The sequence below is a fragment of the Mytilus californianus genome, unplaced genomic scaffold (genome assembly GCF_021869535.1).
Source record: "Mytilus californianus isolate M0D057914Y unplaced genomic scaffold, xbMytCali1.0.p SCAF_16, whole genome shotgun sequence".
In the NCBI taxonomy this organism is placed as follows: domain Eukaryota; kingdom Metazoa; phylum Mollusca; class Bivalvia; order Mytilida; family Mytilidae; genus Mytilus; species Mytilus californianus.
Genome location: NW_026262648.1, coordinates 2,076,251 through 2,099,691, shown reverse-complemented (window position 1 = coordinate 2,099,691; position 23,441 = coordinate 2,076,251). Strand labels below are relative to the sequence as shown.

Sequence of the window (23,441 nt, the reverse complement as noted above, 5' to 3'; positions counted from 1 at the left end):
AATTTAATGCATTACTTTCTCAAAAAGTTGTGTAATTTCATGCATTACATTGCATTACATGGCATTACTTTTTTCACATACTATTTATCTTAAACAGATTGTCGGAGATTTACTGAAACAGATTTTAAGATTTCTTGATTAACTGAGAACATTATCATTTTCATATTTACCTTCAATTTATATTTGAATATTAATTTTCACAGTTTATATAAATCACTTTTATTTGGGAATTTGAAGATTAAGCCTGTCCTGAAATATCTATAAAAGTAAAGTTAGCATTAAGTTATAGTAAGTATTAAAAGAGGGACGAAAGATACCAGAGGGACAGTCAAACTCATAGATCGAAAACAAACTGTCAACGCCATGGCCAAAAATAAAAAGACAAACAGACAAATAATAGTACAGATGACACAACATAGAAAACTAAAGACTAAGCAACACGAACCCCACCAAAAACTGGGGGTGATCTCAGGTGCTCCGGAAGGGTATTAAAATTCATCTCTGTAATTTGTTTTTAGAGAAACCACAAATAGTATACCTTGTAACATAAAACCAAAGACAGTGAGCAATCAACTATGATAGGTTTAGTGAAACAGTCGGATAGTCAGAAATATCATTCATCATGAAACCTTTAAAACCCTTATGATGTTAAAATCCAAAAGTGGTATTGAAAAGACTTTTTACATACTTAAATTCAATAATGGAACACAGTTACTGCATATGCTAGAACCTTTTGTGACTTCATGTTGTTTTTCAAAATGTTCGATTTTTGTTTTCACTTGATAAAAAAATAACAAATGTAATGTGTAATTCAATGCATTACTTTCGAAATTAATTGTAATTTAATGCATTACTTTGATAAACGCATGTAATTGTAATTGTAATTTAATGCAGGGTTTTGTCAAAGTAATTGTAATATAATGCATTACATTTCAATGTAATTCGCCCCATGCCTGGTATGAACTGCAAACCTGCATATTGTTTTTTTTCTCCTGCGTGTTTGCTGCAAACTTACAGGGACTACACAAATAATAATCGATCAATGTCATGTAGTATACACTCAACAACATTATTTTTCAAATGCTGAAAAAGTTAGGTTACATACATACAACCATTCAAATACTTGGTAGGTTGCAAACAAAATTACGTTTTAAGAAATAATATTTTTTGATTTGTTGAAGTGCTCAAATGTTTTAGTTTTAGTTGAAATGCATTTTGTGCATATACAGCTAGCTAATTTATCTTCCTTACAAAATTTAACATCACTTATATAAACATTATAATTAACAAGTTACAAAATCTTAACAGATTTGAGAGTACTGTGTATTTTCAACATGTTTGTAAATGTTTTTCAAAACGCATTTTTGGAGGTGACGAATGAGTACTTTTATAAGTTTACAATTCTATGAATAATTTGTTTATATACTTCCAAGTAAGGGAAACTTCATTTTCTTTTAATATCCAATAACTTAAGGAACCTACCATGCCTTTCTGAACTGTCATATTTAACATTACTCTAACACAATCAACATGGACAGGTCAATCACCAAATTTCAAATAATTAACTTTCTGAAAGTTACTAGTAGGCATGCTCAGTCATTTTTTGTAGTTCTTGAAATGCTTTTGCAAACAAATGAATGGTCAAAATTTTCTGTTATCTAGCTGCCTACATTTCTCATATTCTTATGAAAAATTTATTATTAAATCTATCTTGATATTTTTTCATAGCCACAAATTCAACAATGGCCACTGGTGGAACGGAAAACGAGGAAATCGTACAGGATATCATATTTGAACAGACTATGACAAATGGAGGAGGAAGGTCAACACAAATCTTATCATCTCCAGATTCGGGTAAAAATGGTACTCGTGGACAAACTGGACTGTTCCAATCTTTTTCTCACCCAGGTGTCAACATCAGTGAAAAACAGACACCAACAAGCATTGCACGAAGTCTCTCAAAACCGGTAAGCCCTATAATGGAGATTATAGTATAGAAATACTTAATACAGCCAATACAACAAGGTTGGTTGGTTTTATTGACTATTACGCAAAAATATCTCCTTCCTCGACGTTAACTTTAATCCAATGTCCGTGATATGCATTGTCTGTTATTGATTTCTTGTTATGACGCATACTATTAACGCAATGCTTGCCAGATCAAGACCTTAAACGTGGCTTTTTTTCTAATTTTGCAAATGATGCATAAGATTAAATAACATAAACGGTACCAATTTGTCTGCACCAGATGCGCATTTCGACTCACAATATGAATTTCTAGAGGATATAATCATAGAAGTGCTATTAATTCATTTGTTTTCGTTGATTAAAAATGCTTGTTGAGAAATCTATTTTCATGTACTGCCAGTTCAATATTGATAAAAAATATATTATGAGGAAATGAATTCCGGGACTGTCAAATTAAATATGAAACAAGAATGTGTCCAAATGTTACCCATAACTAACTCGCACTACTAGTTTTCAATGTTCACTGAATCGCGAAATATTTGTTAAAATCTTCGTTTACGCATATATTTGAATAATTAACAAGTGTACAAGATGTGGCTGCAACTTCATGGTCAACTACAATAACCTTTACTATAACCTTTAACCTGATACGCGTTGTACGGTTGAACGGACTAATGGACGAGCACACGGACGCACGTACACACTTAATGAAATAGTCTTCTCTGTATCGTAGGCTATATATAACTGTATAAATCGATGGTAGATTTAATGGAAATAAGAAATTCCACTTGTTTAGTATTTTATAACATATTCAATTCATCTTCTGTATATATTTTTCTTGAAACTTATATAAAAGAGAGGCGAAAGATAACAAAGGAACATTCAAATTCATTCCATGGCAAAAAAATCGAAAAACGACCAAAAGACAACCAACAGTACACAAAACACCAAAGAAAAAACAGACTGAGGACCACGAACCGCACCAAAAACCGGGATTGATCTCAGGTGCTCCGGAAGGGTAAGCAGTTCTGACTCCACATTCGATACCCGTAGTGTTACTCCTATAAAATATGTTAATAAGTTTCACATTAATTAATTTATTACTGATGTCTCTTTTTTGTTTCGTTCATGGTCAGGAGGGATCAAAAAATTCACTAATAGCGAGCTTGTCTGTTAAGAGTAACAAACAATCAAAAGTTGAAAAGTCACCAACAGGAAAAAAGAAGTCTGTAAAGCGGAAAGTTCTTGATGCCTTGAAAGGGAATAAATTTCATGGGAAAGATAACTCGATTCTCGAGCATAGAAATGCCTTGGATACTAGTTTAGGGGCCAAACCAAAACTGTCTTCTACAGCCACCAAACTATCAGTCACCACAAATGCAGAAGTGAACCCTGCAAGAAATAGTATCAGTTCTTCTATTACTGAAATTATTGTATCAAAAGATAGCATTGCAGATTTAGACGTCGATGTTATAGTTAGTAGTGAAGATTCTGCAATACAAAGCGGTGGTATGGTGGCTAAGATTATTGCTGAAAAAGGAGGTCACCTCCTAGAGGTATGCAAAGACTGTTTGAGAAAAATGTGTTCGACTATAGCTTACTGGACGTTCCAACCCACCCCTGCTACGGAAAAATTAAAATGTAAACATATCTTCCATGCTGTTGTGCCGCAGTTTTCCATTCAAAATCAGGATAAATGGACCAATGGACTTCGATCCTTGTTGAAAAATATAATCAGTAGAACGGAGTTTATGGGATACGAGTCTTTAGGCGTTCCATTAATTGGCACTGGAAAGAATGGGGCACCGACCGACTTTGTGATTGATTTGGTTTGCGAATCTGTGAATCAGTTATCTCCCTACAAAACATCCACTAAAGGTTTGAAAACTGTGATTATAGTCCATCCTGACAAAAGAGTCAGGCAAATTATAGAGGAAAGAGTTAAACTTTTACAAAATGACGCTCCAAAGCAAACAACAAAGATTCCACATAAGACAACAAAAGTTAACGGAAAAAAATACATCCGAAATGTTGAAGATAGAAAGACGGACACATGTCCTATTTGTTTAGAAGAAATGTCCGGTTCCAAATTGAGACAGCTTTCCAGATGCAATCATATATTCTGTAAGAAATGTCTTGAAGAGTGTTTTAAACGAATGCCTACTTGTCCGGTGTGCAACATGGTATACGGAGAACTAACCGGAAATCAACCAGAAGGTATTATGATGGAATGCTTCCAAAACGATGTCCATCTACCTGGTTATAAAGATTGTGGCTTAATCAAGATTTTCTACTCATTCCTCGGTGGGAAACAATTGGTGAGTTTTCTCAAATAGAATGTAACAGAACACAAAGTATATTATCATTTTTTGTTTATTCTCATCTGATTTCATTCAAAACTTAAGTGATAAGTGACGTGTGTATGATATTCATTTAAAGTCGGATAATCATATATACACACATTTATACGAATCATGAGCTCTTAAGACCTCTTATGACCAGCTGAAATTTAAAATAAAAAGCACACAGACTTAGAACAACAGAATATATACTTATAAAAACACATACAAGCAAACCATTTTAGGTAGGTGACCTGTTGCTGGGCAATATTTCTGCCCCTATCCAACATGCCCTCATTTTCCAGTTGTAGTACAAAGTTCTTACCCACCGTATATCCCGAATGACCTACGTTGCAGAACCTTAGTACCTACTGTATTTATTCTTTATTTTTCTTGTCCTATATATGCATAAAGTATTTGCCACTAGACGACGTTAATGAAACAACAATCTATCAATATATATACTAGTTATACAAATCACAGATATTATTAAAAGCACATGCAACATAAAAGCAAGTAAGTGTGTGTTTAGACTATTGCTTTCATAGATAATACAAGTAATACTTTTGAGTCACCCCAATGGTGACTGGGAAATAGAAATATGGTCATGATTGGTCCTCTTCAACCGGCGGTAAAACCCTTGCCAAAGTGAGGGGTCTGTTTGGTTGTGCAGGATGTATGAAAAGGCAGTCACTACCAGTCAGAATGGGGACGTTAAATCCGATGCCTCGTGTAGAGGGAGTGACATTGCATTATAGTTGTATTCAATGTAATGTCTATTTGATCTATTTGCTTAACCAGTTAGGGTTTTCTTTTGCAAAATAGTTATTATATTTTAATAATTGATTTTAAAGTCAAATGAAACTTCAAATTTAAAAAAAAAGTTGAATGTTTTCTATAAACGAATGTGAAGTGTTACTATATAACAAGTGTACGTTAACTTCCTTGTAAAAGAAAATCCTGTATATCATCTTAATCTTCATAAATATACTGATATTGAATTATTGTCTTCCTGTATACTAATTCGCCGATATTTTCCCGTATGCAGTGACCTTAATTGTATGACCTCTCGTTAGAACTTCGGCCACCGCACAGCGCAAGTGCGAGGAGAAAAACTAGATGAAAGAATGTAAACAATTAAACGTATACTGGAAGGTAAATAGTAATAATTGACTATGAAAGAACAAGTCTAATACAACAAACCATTTAGCAACTGTTTAGGAAAAGATTAAGTAAAAAATGAGAACGAATGGAAAATATAAAAACAAAAAACAAAACAAATAGCATGGCTCTTTCACTTCACTTATTTGTCACGAGCTCCACGTGCTTTGTGTTGATTGTTTATCAATGTCACGATCCGGCAAACTTCGACAACTAACTCGAAAGTTAATCAGCTTGATATCAACAATCACTAAATGAAATATTATGTGTCGATAATACGTTATAATAATTATAAAAAAACACGTGCATGCAGGACTTAGCTTAGTATATAAGCATGCATTGGTTCAATAATTTCCATAACATTAAAATCTAAAGAAACTCGTTTCATATGACTAACTTTTATCATTCAAAGAAAGGTCATCCAAATCCAGGTAAAAGTTATGAAGGAACGAAACGGGTAGCATACTTACCGGATAACTCGGAGGGTCAAAAGGTTCACCGGTTACTGAGACGCGCCTTCCAACAACGTATTCTCTTTACAATTGGTAGTTCTAGGACAACTGGAAAAGAAGATGTGGTAACATGGAATGATGTTCATCATAAAACTAGAATAGACGGAGGACCTGCAAGGTAAACCTGGTCACAGTTATAGTCAAACTTCTGTCTGAGGGTATATATTTCGTTCGTTGTTATATGCTAAAATGTTAACTGTCACAACTGGGTTTTTTGTTGCTACAAAAAAATGTATATATGTATACATGTTTGTATTGTAGCAACCAAAAGAGCATAATCATGGGGTGCAATATGAAAAAGAACATAGGATTGGAGTAATTTTGATATTTTGGGACTTTGTTTTAGGGGTTCGTAATGAAATTTAATGACAATGTTGATATATTGAGGTTTATGATTTGTCTGGTGGGCGATGTATTAGTAAGTGCGACAATCTGTGTTAGATGGGCAAACTGTAAATCCTATTTTAATTTAGTACAAAATTGTTTATAACAAACATAATATGAATATTGAAAGTTTTTATCATGCATATAAAAGCCCAACAACATACGATGCTTTTAACACAAAACCAAATTATATTCTATGTATGCGTTTTAAAAATGACCGTCAACTACACACCTCTTTTAGCTAACTTTTTTCGAATGAGGCAGGCTTCAAACAATTCAAAAAAATTATAACATTCTGACAAAAAGTCAGGATACTCAAGCTGTATTGGTATATATGAAGAAAATGTGAAATTCAGTCTGTTAAAATTGTTTAGTTGTTTCAGATAAGAAACTTGTATTTAATTAACTCTCAATATGACTGTAGGTGATATACATTGGAAGAAGTGATCTTGATCTTTCAACCTATTATTCAAAGAGGGGTTAAGGATCTAGACATTTTAACACTAAAATTTCTGTATAAGGGTGGGATCAACTGTCAAATTGTTAAGAACATATTTCTTGAAATGGGACTGTCGAAAAATGTGAAAGTACTGCTATGTTTCTGACATAGCCTGCATATTTAAGTTTGTATAATGTCAACATGTTTTCTCTCGCTCTCACATGCAGTGTTTTGCTTTAAGGTATAATAGGATTTAAGACAGTAGTAACCTGACAACATCAACCAACAAAAAACGACCACTCTCGGAAAATAAACGTACAAAGGCAACAATGACAAACAACGCATGGTATTAATAGCATGTATTGCTTTATTGATCGTCGCGAAATGTGGGGTGAGCTAAACCAGTTTTAAATTCACACAAATCTACCTTTTACCTATACCGATCATACCGTATGTCTTCAAAGAAGAATACACACACAAAAAAAACCCTTAACAGTCTAGACCACTAACTTGCATAACCTGAGCCCTGCTATTTACGACCACTAACTTGCTTAACCTGAGCCCTGCTATTTACGTTACACATCATCTATGTGTCGACAAATGTATGAAAAAAATAGGTAACTTTCTAAGCCAAATATGTTTACTAACAATTCTGCAAAGGGATCTTGAATATATGTTACCGAACTGAGTACATGAATTCAAAAGTTGGTAAATCTTTGAAACTATAGCACTACTTTGTTTCTTATATAGCCTTCATGACTGTATACACTAACACAGAGTTGTTAAAATCTTAAATTGGAATAGCATGTTAAAAGTATTTACCATGCGTATAGTAAAGAAGGTTGATAGACATGGAGACTCGATCCCAAGATGTTTGAAAAATAGGCCGCTTTCACATTCACGGCATTTCATTTGAATAAATAATCAAGCAGAACAATGGTTATAGTTTGAGAGTTGAATGTTTACATCTGGTTTAATTGGGAATAGTACAAGTAGACGTGAATAGTGGTAGGCTAAAAAACAAGAAATACGATCTAGTTTTTAAAGATTTAATGCGTTGCCAAAAAGTGTGTATATAATTTGGAATCTAAGTGAGGCATAATGAATATTTCTGTGTGGACTTTACCATAAGATTGTTATAAAAAAGTATTTGAAGTTAATATAGCTGTTTGCCGGATATTACTTTCAACAACAACGACAATAGCATCGTAATATTAAATTGTAAAGCGTGTGCCTGAGTAAGAAGCTATCCTGTAACTTCAATTCAACTTAATTGAGGTTGTCTTTGCCTGTCACTAATTAAAATTAAAAAAATGTCGCCTATGTAGATCCCATCTATATCCGATTGAACATGAAACAAATAACACTATACATACAGCCAGTTCTACACCATACTATGATCTTTACAAAAAGCCAACTGCATCTTCGGTAGCCAAGGGTTACGATCCACTTCCCTCCTCTCCACCCTTGGCAGATTAAGCCAACATTTGTGATAACAAGGATGCGCCATCTATCGGTAGATTAAAGTCACGCCCATTCCGAATACATTATTCTTGACCAATGGTAGCACTTGAACTCATCAATTTGGAGGTAAAAACACGGTAGCGTCTAGATTCTACACACTTGGTAAAGCAGGAAACGAAGATATACGTTGACATTCATGCATTTGTGCAAGAAACATACACAGGAACTTCTATTAATTGATTAAAAACATTCAAATTGTCACTAAATATAGTCGTATGCCGTGGCTAGAAATCTTATTTTTCGACGTTTTTAGATAAAACAAAGACACTTGAATGATTTATACAGGAAAAATGAATTCGGTGACCCCCTTTTAATTTTATATCAATAAAACGGAATTTTTTGTGGCAATAACATATAAAGAAAATTCGTAGGACACGTTTTTGGGAAAAAGCAATTTGAAGTCAAATTTTCAATATTTTTTTTTCGATATTTACGTGCATCCTATACATTTATACATCTTCATACAGAATATTCAATTTGCCATATATTCGAAAGTATAAAAGTTACTTTTTTTTCGATATTCATATGCAGTTTCACATCCTCAAATTGCTTAAAAATTTCATAAAAATCCGTGAGATTGCCCATTTACGTACCTGTTACCTTAACAGCTGTTAAACCTCGGATTTCAGTAAAATTAAAGTAGCTCAGCTTCGAAGTTTAGCTTTCTAAATTGTACGTTGACTTCAGTTATTTTTATATCTTGTTGGTGTACTAATACCTATCCTTCTACGGTTTTGATGTTTTAATGTCCATTAGTATCCACTCAGATTTCGTTTACCGTACTCTTTCTTCGAAAAAAAACGTATTTTCTTCCATAAAAAAGAGGCGAAAGATACCAAAGGGATATTCGAACTCGAAAGTAAAAAACAAACGGACAATTCCATGACTACAAAAAAAAACGAATAACGATCAAAAGTCAAATAACACCATATAAAATACAACATAAACAACTTAAGACTGAACAATACATACCCAACCAAAAACCGGTGATGATATCAGGTGCTGCGGAAGGGTGAGCAGTTCCTGCTCCACATGCGATAAAGAGTTAATTGGAAAGTGTATACATATAAGATAAAATACAAGAACATGCTTAATAAGCAAATGATAATCGAAATTCCCAAAACTATTTATATTCATGGAAAGAAGCGTAGGATCAAACTGGTTTCTTTATGACCATAAAGGACTATTACAACAAAGGAGGGACACATTGGACCCTGTTGTTAAAGTTGTGAAGTCATAAGTTAGAAGGGGAGAAAACGATAATTTAAACGATACAATAACTCGCCGTCCTCTCTGCATAATTGTTTATAATTGTTTCTAGTTTTACTACCAGTAGGTATTGTTAGACTCTATATCAATATAAGCGGCAGCCAGTTGTTTTTGTACAAGCATTATGATATAACTTTACTTTTTCCCTTATTATGCATAAGTGTTCCCTAGTTGGTTATGACAACTTTTTGTTTCATCAATGTTAATTTCTATTCAACTTTGATCTTTAGTTTTATGTCATATTCTACCAAGTATTTGAGGGACTGGTGCCGGTCATACTACAGAGCGACTACATCAAACCAGTCAGAAGATACATCAAAACAAAATCTTTTGGTGACAGCATCAGCACAAATATTGTAGATCGAAAAGAATCAAACCATTTAAAGACTTACCAAACTATTTAATGCAACACCCAAACAACGAAACACTCATTCTTTGCAAGATCTATTAAATATTTGAAGCATTTTATGATGGTAAAACGGACATTTAGATAGTAGAGGGTTTCAACAGTTGGACCAAGTCCCATTGTTCTCGATCCTTCCACTACGAAGAAAACCGCGAACGGTCCCTGCATTGTTACACAATACACTAAGATATAGATTTCGAATATGTCTAATAATTTGTTTAGAGCTGAGGAATAATAAATCCAAAACTAGCATATGGTACATCAAATTTATAAAAGTTTCATTAAAGTGTGTATTTGATAAAGCTATTACATAGTTATATTTTTTTCTTCCAGGTTTGGATATCCAGATCCTGAATATATTTCACGCGTCCTTGACGAACTTGCAGCAAAAGGAATAACAGAAGAATAGCATTGTTAATATCTTGTCATGAAACATAACATCCTTTCCACAACTCAATTGATGCAATTGTCTCTTCAATCAAACATGTTTCAGTACGAATACTACGTTTACTATTTTTTTGTGGATGTTACAAGCAAATAGGAACGATGTATCATTATTGTTGAAAGAAAAGTATATGTCTCTATTCTAAGATTGAAAGACGTTTCCGTGATTGGGTATATTTTAAAGTAATGTATTGGTTTTGAAATAGTTGATTTTAGAGAATCATAGAAAATAGTATTACTAGAGATATAAATGCAAGACATTTTAAGTTTCTTTGGTGTATAACAAGATTTTGTTTGTCAAGTTTTTGCTTATAATATTTTAATGGTTTTACATTATTTACAGTGCTATCCTTGTAGATGTATTTATTTTTTTTTAAATCATATAATATAATGAGAATAATTATTTTAATCAATCATCATTGCTTTACTATATTGTATCTTAAAACCTTTAAGAAAAACAAAAAGAATATAAACAGTGTTTCATTTTGTGTCGATTATTGTACGTGTGGTGCTATGTTATTTTGAATGTATTTATTTATTTATAATATTTACTTAATATTTATTTGCTTGTTTATATCGCTTCATTATGGGCGCATAATATGTGAAAAATTGTCGGCCTAGTCATGCATCTTTAATTGTTTTAAAAATTATTTTAGTTAGCAAAGTCCTTTCTAAACGGTCACAATCATCCTCGATCTGTAGTCCTTTCTAAACGGTCACAATCATCCTCGATCTGTAGTCCTTTCTAAACGGTCACAATCATCCTCGATCTGTAGTCCTTTCTAAACGGTCACAATCATCCTCGATCTGTAGTCCTTTAAGTTCTTAGCAACTTGAGGTAAATGGATAGTCATTCGTTTAGGAAATTACTTGAAAAGTTCAGTTAGAAGCGTTCATGTGTTGAACGTACGGTATGATCTCACTATATGTTTGCGAATAGCTTATTTAAATCCTGTATTTGTTGTATTTTTGAGTGCAATAAAACATTTGCGTGATGTGTCAAATATATGTGCTGTCTTTTATATCATTTTTCAAATCAGTGGTCATCCTGTCGATAGCTGTACCATATGTACTGCGCAAGTTTTTTATTGTTTGTTTTACTTTTTCATTATGGTTTAGATATATGCAAGGGGGAGTTTGTGTAAACTTAAACCGGTACGCCTCATTTGTAGCCTGTACAGATTCAAGCTATCTGAACCATGTGTTGTTCGTTGTTGTTTATGTTTTTTCCGGAGGAATCAGAATATTGGTGGGTGGTGTTGTCTGTTGTACTGTCCAAAATTTTGTGATAAACCATGTTATGTATTATATGAATTTCATGTCAAGTTAGCCTTTCGTGTATATAATGAAAAGTAGAATAAAGGAAAAGATTAATGGTTTTGAGAGTAAAAGTATCAAAATTAAGAATGATAGAAGTGTCCAGATGGTAAGCATTGACGGAATCATGCAGTGGTTTATCTCTATCAAGACAAATAGTAAGAATAAAGAACATTATTATTCCAAATAAAGTCCGCGATGTGCAACATAACATTCACATTAACACCCATTAAAATATGATATGATTACACAGTTACACATTGAAATGAAATATAAACTGTTTATATATTATCTATGAATTGTTCATACCAATAGATATAAGGGTATCGCATTTCAAATGCCGACGGCTCTTTTTCATAGTTACAAATTGAATTTCATGCATATTCGATAATAATTACACAAATTTATGAGGTAGTGATGTCTGCTGCATTATAGAAGACACGTGGGATAATCGACAGCGTTAAAATATCTCAAATTGAGAAAATGAGACATTGTAACAATCAACCAATTTATGTTACTTTGAGAGGTACCCTGGCCAAAATTTGGTATATGAACGAATACGCTTGTTGTGTCACCCTTTGTTAAGCTCAGTTCGGACAAACTGTTGTTATATGGACGGTCAAATGCTTGTTATGGGAAAGATATTTTGCGCAAATGTCTAATTTTTTAATTGAATAACGTCTTTTTGGAATTTTATAGATATATTTTTGAACAGACCAAAAAAATGAAGGCCTTTAAGTTAAAAAAGGCGGGAGATTAAACTTTCGCTCTATATTATGTTTCTTCTTTACATAATAATGAATTTAAGTATGTTCATCTCATATATGATATCCAAATGAGATAGAAAAGTAGGTCCCTACTAAATAGGGTGATCTGCAATCGATCATTTTATTATATGAATATCATAATACAATAAACACCTAAACGATATTTTTATCCTACTCTGATATTTTCGAATTATGTTCCGACAGACGCTTTTCACTTAAGAGTACTCTATGGTTTCCGCTTTCAAGCAATGACAATCTCTTTGAAGTGTGAATAAAATAGTTTATAATGTGAACAGTGTCAACGACTGCATGTCATGTTTTCGCTGTGTTGAAGACCCATTGGTGGCCTTGGGCTGTTTTCTGCTCTTTGGTCGGTTTGTTGTCACTTTGACACATTCCCCATTTCCATTATCAATTATATGATATAGAACATTCTATATAATATTAGTTCTAAATGGAAGAAACTTTCTGGATTATCATTTCCACTGGATGAAATATTACAATATTGTTCCTGACGAAATAAAGAGACGATGTCGAATGTTTGTTCCAACAAGGACAGATATTATAGAATTTTTATAGCAATGTTTCCAGGGGAATGTTTGTTAGGAAAACACATATTATAATAATATGTCGAAAAACAAAAATTAATTTGTTCATGTTGTATCCGCTGTGACACAGACGAAAATTCGACGATACTCACTTCTTAGGCTTACACAAAAGTAAAAAAAAATCAAATATAAAAGAATAGACAATACTCTTATTAAAAGATTGTATTCATTTACGCCAGTCGTATCATTGATGCATATAAATTTAAAATGCAGATTAAACCTACGAAAACGAAACTAAGCAAGATAGATATTTTAATACAATTTGCCTTGACATTTGAATTGTAAATGGAAATAGATATACAATCTAAGCGGAAGAAAAACTATAGGAATTTCCTGTGTGATTTCTCATTCCGCTTGATTAAATGTAAGTACTTGTTATAATTATATTACGAGAAAGGATACACATATAACCAAAGAAAAAGAGGTTTTAAAATGATATTGATATGATTTATTATCGTCTACGTGTTGTCAATTTAATGACATATTCGATAGTATAATCGTTAAATTCAATCTCATTTTTTATAATCCAGAGCTTTAATATTGTATATACACTTGTCTGTGTGTGTTAATAAACTCATCATATATACCAGGATTATAATTTTGTACGCCAGAGGCCTCTTTGTGTCTTCTTGTGTCGTTTTCTAATAGAGATTATCCTACACCTTTTTTTTTTTGTATTCATAAAAATGTTATGTTAATATTTAAAAATGTCCAACATGTTTACCTTCTTTGTGTGTGTGTTATGTGAGCATAAACTTTATGTTTGAATGTATTACTCTGCCAGTTTGCCTCGTACATACTAGCATTAGGCAGACTGTTATACTGTAATCCAATCTTATTGTTTCTTGAAAAAAAGCTACTAGTTAGAATGAAAGTTTTCAAACTGCAGTGTTAAAAAAATTATTTTCATTTTAGTCATGGCGGCTAAAGATTCAAAGAAATCCACGAACCAACAAGATGCAATGTTTGGGGAAGGCATGAATAAACCAGCAAATGCCAGCCAAACAAAACCGAAGTCAAGTATGAGAGAACAACACATCAGTTCAGAGAGTTTTGCCACTTCTTTACCTGCAACAATCGGAACAGCAGGACAAGATCAAGGACCGTTAAAGCCAGATAAGAAAGATTATAAAATATCGGATAATAAAAGTCGAAGTCTCACTCTCACAAGTGTATCACAACTACAAAATGCAACTGAGGTTCAGTTAAATGGGAACAAAACACAGGCAAGCAACTTACATAATAAGATTTTATACAAGCATATGACACCGTTTATTGCTGAAGGATGTGCATAGACCTCGTTGATGTCTTTTACTTTTTGTGGCATTGGGTGCTTTCTTATTGACGTTACATCCTCATATCCTTTTCATTCACATAAGATATCAATAATACATCATTCGTTTTTAAGTCTTCATTATTATTGTGTTCTGATTGATATTTAAGTCTTAGATACATGATTTTTTTATTAGTTGTTATGGATTTGAACTAGTTGTCAGTAGCTGCAAGTTCTCTCAGATCTGTACTTTGTGTTGTTGTGTCTTTTTTGTTTTTAGGGATGTATGAATACCCTGCCATGTCCGGTCTGTGTTTTTCTGCTTTGTATCGGTCTGATGAGTTAAGTCCTTTCCCACTAATTTTTATAGTTTGTCCTTATGTTGTACTGTTACATCACTGTCCTAAATTAGGGGAGGGTCGGTGCCTTCAAACATGGTTAACCCAACCACATTCTATATGTGCCTGTTTCAAGTCAGGAGTTTGCAATTGTGTGGTTGTCGTTTTTTCTGTTTCTCATACTAGTATTTGTTTTTCGTTATCGTTTCGCATAGTTTGTTCTTGTGTTGTGCCGTTAGACCACTGTCCCATGTTAGGGGAGGGTTGGTGCCTTCACATTATATGTATGCCTGTCCCAAGTCAGGAGTCTGTATTTCAGTGGTTGTTGTTGGTTCGCTCATGTCTGTAATATTTGTTTTTCGTAAATTGTTTTGTTATGAATTAGGCCGTTAGTTTTCTCAATTGAACGGTTTCATTTTTTTTTTCATCTCGGGGCTTTTTTAAGCCGGCTATACGGCATGGGTTTTTCCTCATTATTGAAGGCCGTAAGTTTGCCCATAATTGCTTATATTCACTTCATTTGAACTTTGATGGATAGTTGTCTCATTGGCAATCATACCACATCTCCTTATTTTTATACGTTTACAGATTGATGAAAATTTATAGTAAATCATTTTCCTTACATGCCTTAAAAATATTGACGTTTTCCTATATGCGGGAAATAAACGAGTACGCGATAATTTTTTTTACAGTAAGTATGTCCTACGACATTTTATCTTATTAAAAACAAATTACTAATATCGTTGTAGATTTCGATTCCGGTATTCCAACCAACAGTACACAGTCAGTTTATGACGAAACAAACTAATGTTATAAGCAAGATTAAGAGAGAATCAAACGACATAACAACCGGGGGAAACTCAAACATTGATGCGTCATTACTCACAACCATAACACATAAATCTGACACTCATCATAATTCAGCTGCAGGTTCGAAATCTATTAATGAAATAGCAAAGAAGTCTCCGGACCACGACGTTTCATCTCAAATTGGTAAATCGTGTGAACGTGTTTCAGAATTTGATCTCCGTGAAGAGAAAAATACAGATGTACAAACTATTAATGTAGCATGTGCAACATCTGGAGCAGACCAGAATATATTGAAAGTCGCAGAGGCTATCCCGGATCAAAATACTCCCGCCTTTAATATTAAAGAGGATACTTCTTTTATTGAAATCATAGCATCAAAGGAGAGTATTGTAGATCTAACTGTAGATGTGATACTCAGTAGTGAAGATTCTTCAATACAAAGCGGCGGTATTGTTGCTAAAATTGTTGCTGAAAAAGGAGGCCCTCTACTAGATGTATGCAAAGATTGTCTGCGACAAATGTGTTTGAGCATTCCTAATTGGGCTTTTCAGCCTACTCCAGTAACAGGGAAATTGAAATGTAAACATATCTTTCATGCGGTTGTACCTCAGTTTTCCAAACAAATGCAAACTAAGTGGGTAGATGGGCTTGAATCTCTCTTATTCGATATCTTTTCAAGAACAGAACGTATGGGATACGAATCAATAGCTCTTCCAGTAATCGGCACTGGAAAAAGTGGTGCACCGTTCGATTTCGTGATTGATTTGATTTGCGCGAGCATTGATAAGTTTGCGACGACAAAAACGTCAATTAATGGGCTTAAAACTGTGATGGTAGTCCATCCTGACAAAAGAATGGTACATACCATAGAGCAAAGTGTAAACCATTCACGAAACCTTCGCCTTAAGCTAAACCCAATAAAGTCTCTAAAGGCAACACAAGACAATGGGAAATCATACTTCCTAAGTGTGGTCGATAGAGAAAGAGACACGTGCCCTGTTTGTATGGAAGAACTCACAAGTTCCAAATTAAAACAGCTTTCCAGATGCAAGCATATATTTTGTAAGAAATGTCTTGAGAAGTGTTTTATACAAACACCTGCCTGCCCAGTGTGCAACATGGTGTACGGCAAACTCAGCGGAAATCAGCCAGAAGGAATCATGATCGAATGCTTCCAAAAAGATGTCCATCTCCCGGGCTATAAAAGTTGTGGTGTCATTAAGATTTTCTATTCATTTCTTGATGGGAGACAATCGGTGAGTATTTTGAAAATGTGATGTAATACAAGAGAGAGAGAGAGAGAGAGTAGTAATGTATAGCGTATTCTGATATGTCGATCTTCTTTCACTTTGCAAACAAAGCCATGTTCTAGTTCCAATAGAACATGGATTGCACAACGCCGAAGATTAAAATGGACAATTGTGTTCGTGTTGCTCATAAGGAAATTAGGTGTCATGCTCTACGCGAATTTTAACATGGGTACGCGTTACATTTGCCAATATTTTACACTTTGATAACACTTGATATAAAGATATTATCAAAAATAATGCTCATGTTGAAGCAAGCATCAAGCATGGTTATGAAACAATTATTTCCAATTTGTAACATTTGGAGGACGTGTTTTTCAACAAACAGAGTGATATGGCGGGTGTCACTTGTGGAGCAGGGTCTGTTACCTTACGGATCACCTGAGATCACCCCATTTTTTGGTGAGTTTCTTGCTGATCAGTGTTCTATGTAGTTTTGGGTTGTTTGTCTTTTCTTCGTATTCATTGTTTTCTACTTTGCGTTGTCAGTTGCTTTTCGAATTATTAGTTTTGAATGTCTCCTTGGTATCTTCCACTTATCTTTTTATACACACAAAAGGGCTGCATTTATAATTTATGTACTAGTATGTAGATTTACGTTTATAGATCTGCATAGAGCTTTCGTTGTTATATTTAATTCTAATGATTTTCTTTAAGCAAGGTCATCCAAACCCAGGTAAATTTTACAGAGGAACAAAGCGGACAGCATACATACCAGACAACACAGAGGGACAGAAGGTTCATCGGTTACTACGGCGGGCTTTTCAACAACGTTTACTGTTTACGATTGGCAGTTCTAGGACAACTGGTAAAGAAGACGTGGTAACATGGAACGATGTTCATCACAAAACAAGAATAGATGGAGGACCTGCAAGGTAAGTATAATATCAGATTTATCACAATAATAGACAGAGGACCTGCAAGGTAACTATTATATCAGATTTGTCAACATAATAGACATAGGACCTGCAAGGTAAGTATACTATCAGATTTGTCAACATACTAGACATAGGACCTGCAAGGTAACTATAATATCAGATGTGTAAACATAATAGACGGAGGGCCTGTGATTTAACTATAATATCAGATTTGTCAACATAATAGACGGCGGACCTGCAATGTAACTATAATATCATATTTATCACCATAACAGACGGAGAAGGACCTGTGAGGGAACTATAATATCAGATGTGTCAAAATAATAGCCGTAGGATCTGCGAGGTGACTATAATATCAGATTTGTCAACATAATAGACATAGGACCTGTGAGGGCACTATAATATCAGATGTGTCAACATAATAGACGGAGGACCTGTGATGGCACTATAATATCAGATGTGTCAACATAACAGACGTAGGACCTGCGATGGCACTATAATATCAGATTTGTCAAAATAATAGACGTATGACCTGCGAGGTGACTATAATATCATATTTGTCAACATAATAGACGGAGGTACTGTGAGGTAACTATAATATCAGATTTGTCAACATGATAGACGTAGGACCTGCGAGGTGACTATAATATCAGATGTGTCAACATAATAGACGGAGGACCTGTGAGGGCACTATAATATCAGATTTGTCAACATAATAGACGTTGGACCTGCGAGACACTCTAATTTCAGATGTGTCAACATAATAGACGGAGGACCCTTGAGGGAACTATAATATCAGATGTGTCAACATAATAGACGGAGGACTATGGCAAGCCGTTCTCGTCAAAACTAGCTATGTTTAAACCATTTTTTCGAAAAAATTTCACACTGAGAATTTAAAAAATCACACTTAGGTTTAAGAACCTTAGATAACACACTGAGAAATTGAAATTACTCACTGAGAAATCGAAATTACACACTGAGATTTTATAATTACACACTGAGATTTTATAATTACACACTGAGATGTAAAAATATGAAAAACACACACTGAGAATTTAAAATTACACACTGAGATTTTAAAAAGACACACTGGGATGAAATAAATTGAAAAACACACACTGAGAATTGTTAATTACACAATGAAATTTCAAAAATGCACACTGAGATTAATATGCAAATTACAAATGAATATTCATAAGATGAATAATTCAACAGATTAATATCTTGGTCTCCCGAACTCTTGTCATTATAATGAAATGCGGTTCCTACAACCAACATTCGTAATAAATTTCAAGACTTCACAAATTTTTTTGCTAACTCGTATTCATAAGTTTTTTTGCCTATAATTCAGATTATTACTAACAGTATATCGGGATTTTTGCTTAAAACTGTTTAAGCATGGTCCCTTTTCAAAAGTCTTTCAACTGTTACCCTGATTTCGCAAGGTAATTTTTTATATTTTTGTTACGTATATATGCTATAATAGGCACTTGGGGGAAAAAATCACTGCATTGTTTGTATTTTTGCAGATTGTTCCAATGTTTTCTTATAATTTTAATAAAGTTTTTCACCATTTGGTTATATTTTGTAATGAGAGTAAGTGGGTATTTTTCTTATTCTATTGGTCTTTAGTAACGTAGTTTTTTCTATACGTTGTATTTTTAATGTTTTTTATAAAACATTTAGCGCCAAATTGAAGGACTAAAGAGTTCTGTCCCCTAGTTGTTTTAAGCTTGTAATAGATTCAGATTATTTATGCTAATTAGATATGTGCGCATAAAAAGTGCGCACAAATCTCAGTGTGTAATTTTAAATTCTCAGTGTGTAATTTCAAATTCTCAGTGTGTGTTTTTCAGTTTATTTCATCTCAGTGTGTCTTTTGGAAATCTCATTGTGTAATTTTCAATTCTCAGTGTGTGTTTTTCATTTTTTGTAATCTCAGTGCGTTTTTATGAAATCTCAGTGTGTAAATTTTAATTCTCAGTGTGTGTTTTAGGTTTTTTAATCTCAGTGTGTAAATTTTTCGAAAAATGGTTTAACATAGTTTTGACGAGAACGGCTTGCCATAGAGGACCTGTGAGGGAACTATAATATCAGATGTGTCAACATAATAGAAGGAGGATCTGTGAGGGCTCTATAATATCAGATTTGTCAAGATAATAGACGTAGGACCTGCGAGGTGACTATAATATCAGATTTGTCAACATAATAGACGGAGGTCCTGTGAGGTAAATATAATATCAGATTTGTCAACATGATAGACGGAGGACAAACTTCATCCATTATCATCTGAATCGACCATTTACGTTGACATTGCAGATAAAATTAGAATGTGTAAATGTTCCAACATACAAGGATACCTGCAAGTTACATTACTGATTTATGGCAGACATTGCTCTTAAAATTATTTTGGCTGCATAGCTAGTGGACCACAATTTTGTCTGAGAGCTGTGCTGAGTCTAATGTGGGAAGTTTGCTGTCAAATAGGGCTATCGGCAAATCATTTAATTATTTGAATGCTAAATTTTATGCAAAATGCATTATCAATTTTTTTAGCATTATACACGCTACCAGAATCATTAAACACAATTATATTTCATGCATTTGGTGGATGAGTTATTTATCTGACGGCGTTGTTGTAGACATTTCACCACCTTGGTCATTTATTCGTATGGGACAGGCTTCATTTAGAGGGACTTTTCAAGAAAGCTAAGCTATCGTGTAACTTCAATCTCCACTATTAATGTACTAGTACTAATAAATATGTAGGACTCTAAAGTGCGATGGTACTCTAAAGTGCGATGGTCACGCTTAAGTCCGATGGTCTAGACCAGTTAACACGCTAAAGTGCGATGGTATGACACGCTAAAGTCCGATGGTGTAACGGGAATGTGGTTCAGGCTATGATTTTCGTTTGTTGCTGAGTTCCAATTATTTTTTCGTTTATTGCTTTATTTATACATCAAGCCGTAGTCTTTCTCTTTTGAATTTTTTACACTGGTCATTGTATAACCCTATATAGCGTTTTATGCGGCATGGCATGCCTTGGGCTTTACGTTGAATGCCGTGTGATTATTAGTTGCATACATGAACGATATTTTGGGATGGATGGATAGTTCATAAGTACATCTGATTTTTATTTAAAGTACGATAGTTGTCCAAAAAGTGTAATGGTTACATTGCAGTAGTTAGTTTATTCGGAATTTAGTGGTAGTCGTTTGTTGGTATATTTCATATTTGCTGTTCGTTGATTGTTTTGTGTTTAAACCACGTTGCTATTTTTCTCGTTTGAATTGTTTTTCACCGGTTGTTTTGAGGCCCTTTAGTCTTAATAGAATACTATGCGATGTAAGCCAAATTGAATGCTCCGCGTTAAAGGTCATACTATAACCTAAAGTTGCATACATTAATGACATTTGGTCTTGGATAGAGAGTTGTCTTATTGGCAATCTTATGATGATACTACATATTTGTCCGTTAGGTTGCTGTCTAGTTGACGTATATTCAAAGAAAATTTTTTGACACCCCAGCTGTTTTGATTAAATTTCTTTTTACAATTTTACAAATTAAGATACGGTAACCTCTTCCAGCAACGACCAAAAATGTTCCAGATTGTGATCATTTGTTTCTCTCTTCTTTCTTTTCTTGTGTAAAACCCTTAATCTGGACAAACATTCTTGTCATAATGCTGTTTACCGTTGCTAACGTCGATACTTTTGCGGAAAAACGCACTTAAGCGTGTTCAAATGAATAGCACAGACCATCGCACTTTAGCGTATCAAACCATCGCACTTTAGCGTATGCCATCGCTCTTTTGCGTGACCATCGCGTTTTAGCGTCCCCATTGCACTTTAGAGTACTACATATATTTGGTGACTCAATATCTGACTGAATTCAAGAACAACACAAGCAGCAGTGTAGATCTTGATCATACCATAATCTATACCATACAATCTACAATAAAAACGGTTCATAATTGAGAGATGATTTAATTTTTTCCATTGTAAACGTTTCATGTTATCTATCAGTACCTACGCATTTGATGTATCCCTCATTAGATACGATATTCCAGAGATTGACTTTGTGTTTCTTTTCAGGATTGTAACATTACACAGAGTAAAACATAAGATAACCGATTCCAAATATAATTTTGTGTTGTGTTGTGTGCTTATGAATAATACTTATAGATAAATGTTTCTTTCTAACACTGCTGAAGCGTTATGATATTCAGAATCATATTCAATGGTTGATCCCAAGTCCTTGAGCTTTCATTTGATACCAAAATTACCTACACATTAAGTTACAACTATCATTAATATCAAACCTTTTGTGACTTTCAGATTTGGATATCCAGATCCTCAATATATGTCACGTGTCCTTGACGAACTTGCTGCAAAAGGAATAACAGAAGAATAATATTTTTGTAAAATCGGTCGTTTTGACTCCAATTTAGTATCATCAAATTTGTTTTAGACTGCATTCATCCAATATTGTCTTTTCCATTATATGCGTTTCAATTTGAGTAATGTATTCACTAATTAATTATGGGTAACATGCTAGAAATAATAAGTTTCTTTGATCTATTCATGATTTTGTTTGAATGTAATGTTTGTGCTTTTTAATTTATGTTATATTGGTTACGGCTATATATGAACATGATTTGCAGTGCTAATTTTGTAGTTGTATGTGCATCTGTTTTTATTGTAATTAAATGAATCACAAATGCATTACTTAATTGTATCACTAGACCCCAAAGAAAATAATAAACAACATTGTGTTTTATTTCGTGTATATTTTCTTGTACATTTAGTGCTATTTTATTTAAACCTATTTATTTATTTGCTTGCTTGCATTCTTGATCTAGTATGGTAGTAGTATAATTTTATGTCAAACAGCGAGCGTGCAAGCATAACCATCATGATTCAAAATATATGTATATTCAGTAAAAATTCAAATTAATGAGTATAGTGAAACTTGTAATAATGTCTGATGGACAATAGAAGACATGTGAGATAAACGACAGATCTAGAGTTAAACTTGGTAATTTCAAGTTCAGAAAATTAGACATTGTAACAATCAATCAATGTATGATACTGTGAAGGGCCCCCTGGCCAAAATTTGAAATATGAACGAATAATAAAATTGAGAATGGAAATGGGGAATGTGTCAAAGAGACAACAACCCGACCACAGAACAGACAACAGCAGAAGGCCACCAACAGGTCTTCAATGCAGCGAGAAATTCCCGCACCCGGAGGCGTCCTTCAGCTGGCCCCTAAACAAATATATATACTAGTTCAGTGATAATGAACGCCATACTAAACTCCAAATTGTACACAAGAAACTAAAATTAAAAATAATACAAGACTAACAAAGGCTAGAGGCTCCTGACTTGGGACAGGCGCAAAAATGCGGCGGGGTTAAACATGTTTATGAGATCTCAACCCTCCCCCTATACCTCTAGCCAATGTAGAAAAGTAAACGCATAACAATACGCACATTAAAATTCAGTTCAAGAGAAGTCCGAGTCTGATGTCAGAAGATGTAACCAAAGAAAATAAACAAAATGACAATAATACATAAATAACAACAGACTACTAGCAGTTAACTGACATGCCAGCTCCAGACTTCAATTAAACTGATTGAAAGATTATGTCTTCATCATATGAATATCAGGCACAATCCTTCCCGTTAG

At 33.8% G+C, this 23,441-nt stretch overlaps 1 protein-coding gene across 4 annotated transcripts; it reads left to right on the top strand.

The window, feature by feature from the left end:
* The first annotated feature begins 1,673 nt into the window (after nt 1-1,673).
* On the top strand, nt 1,674-22,529 carry LOC127726055 (uncharacterized). Of its 4 annotated transcripts, none has more exons than XM_052233392.1 (5): nt 13,404-13,502; nt 14,054-14,364; nt 15,499-16,815; nt 17,528-17,741; nt 22,088-22,529. In XM_052233392.1, the coding sequence occupies exons 1-4, from the start codon at nt 13,424-13,426 to the stop codon at nt 17,690-17,692; spliced, it is 1,872 nt and encodes a 623-aa protein (XP_052089352.1). In that variant the 5' UTR covers nt 13,404-13,423; the 3' UTR covers nt 17,693-17,741; nt 22,088-22,529. The 4 variants fall into 4 exon arrangements, with proteins under 4 accessions (XP_052089354.1, XP_052089353.1, XP_052089352.1 ...); XM_052233391.1 differs by having other exon boundaries at nt 13,409-13,502; nt 17,524-17,741; XM_052233394.1 differs by lacking the exons at nt 13,404-13,502; nt 14,054-14,364; nt 15,499-16,815; nt 17,528-17,741; nt 22,088-22,529 and adding exons at nt 1,674-1,967; nt 3,105-4,286; nt 5,881-6,098; nt 10,336-11,840.
* Nucleotides 22,530-23,441: the final 912 nt, after the last annotated feature.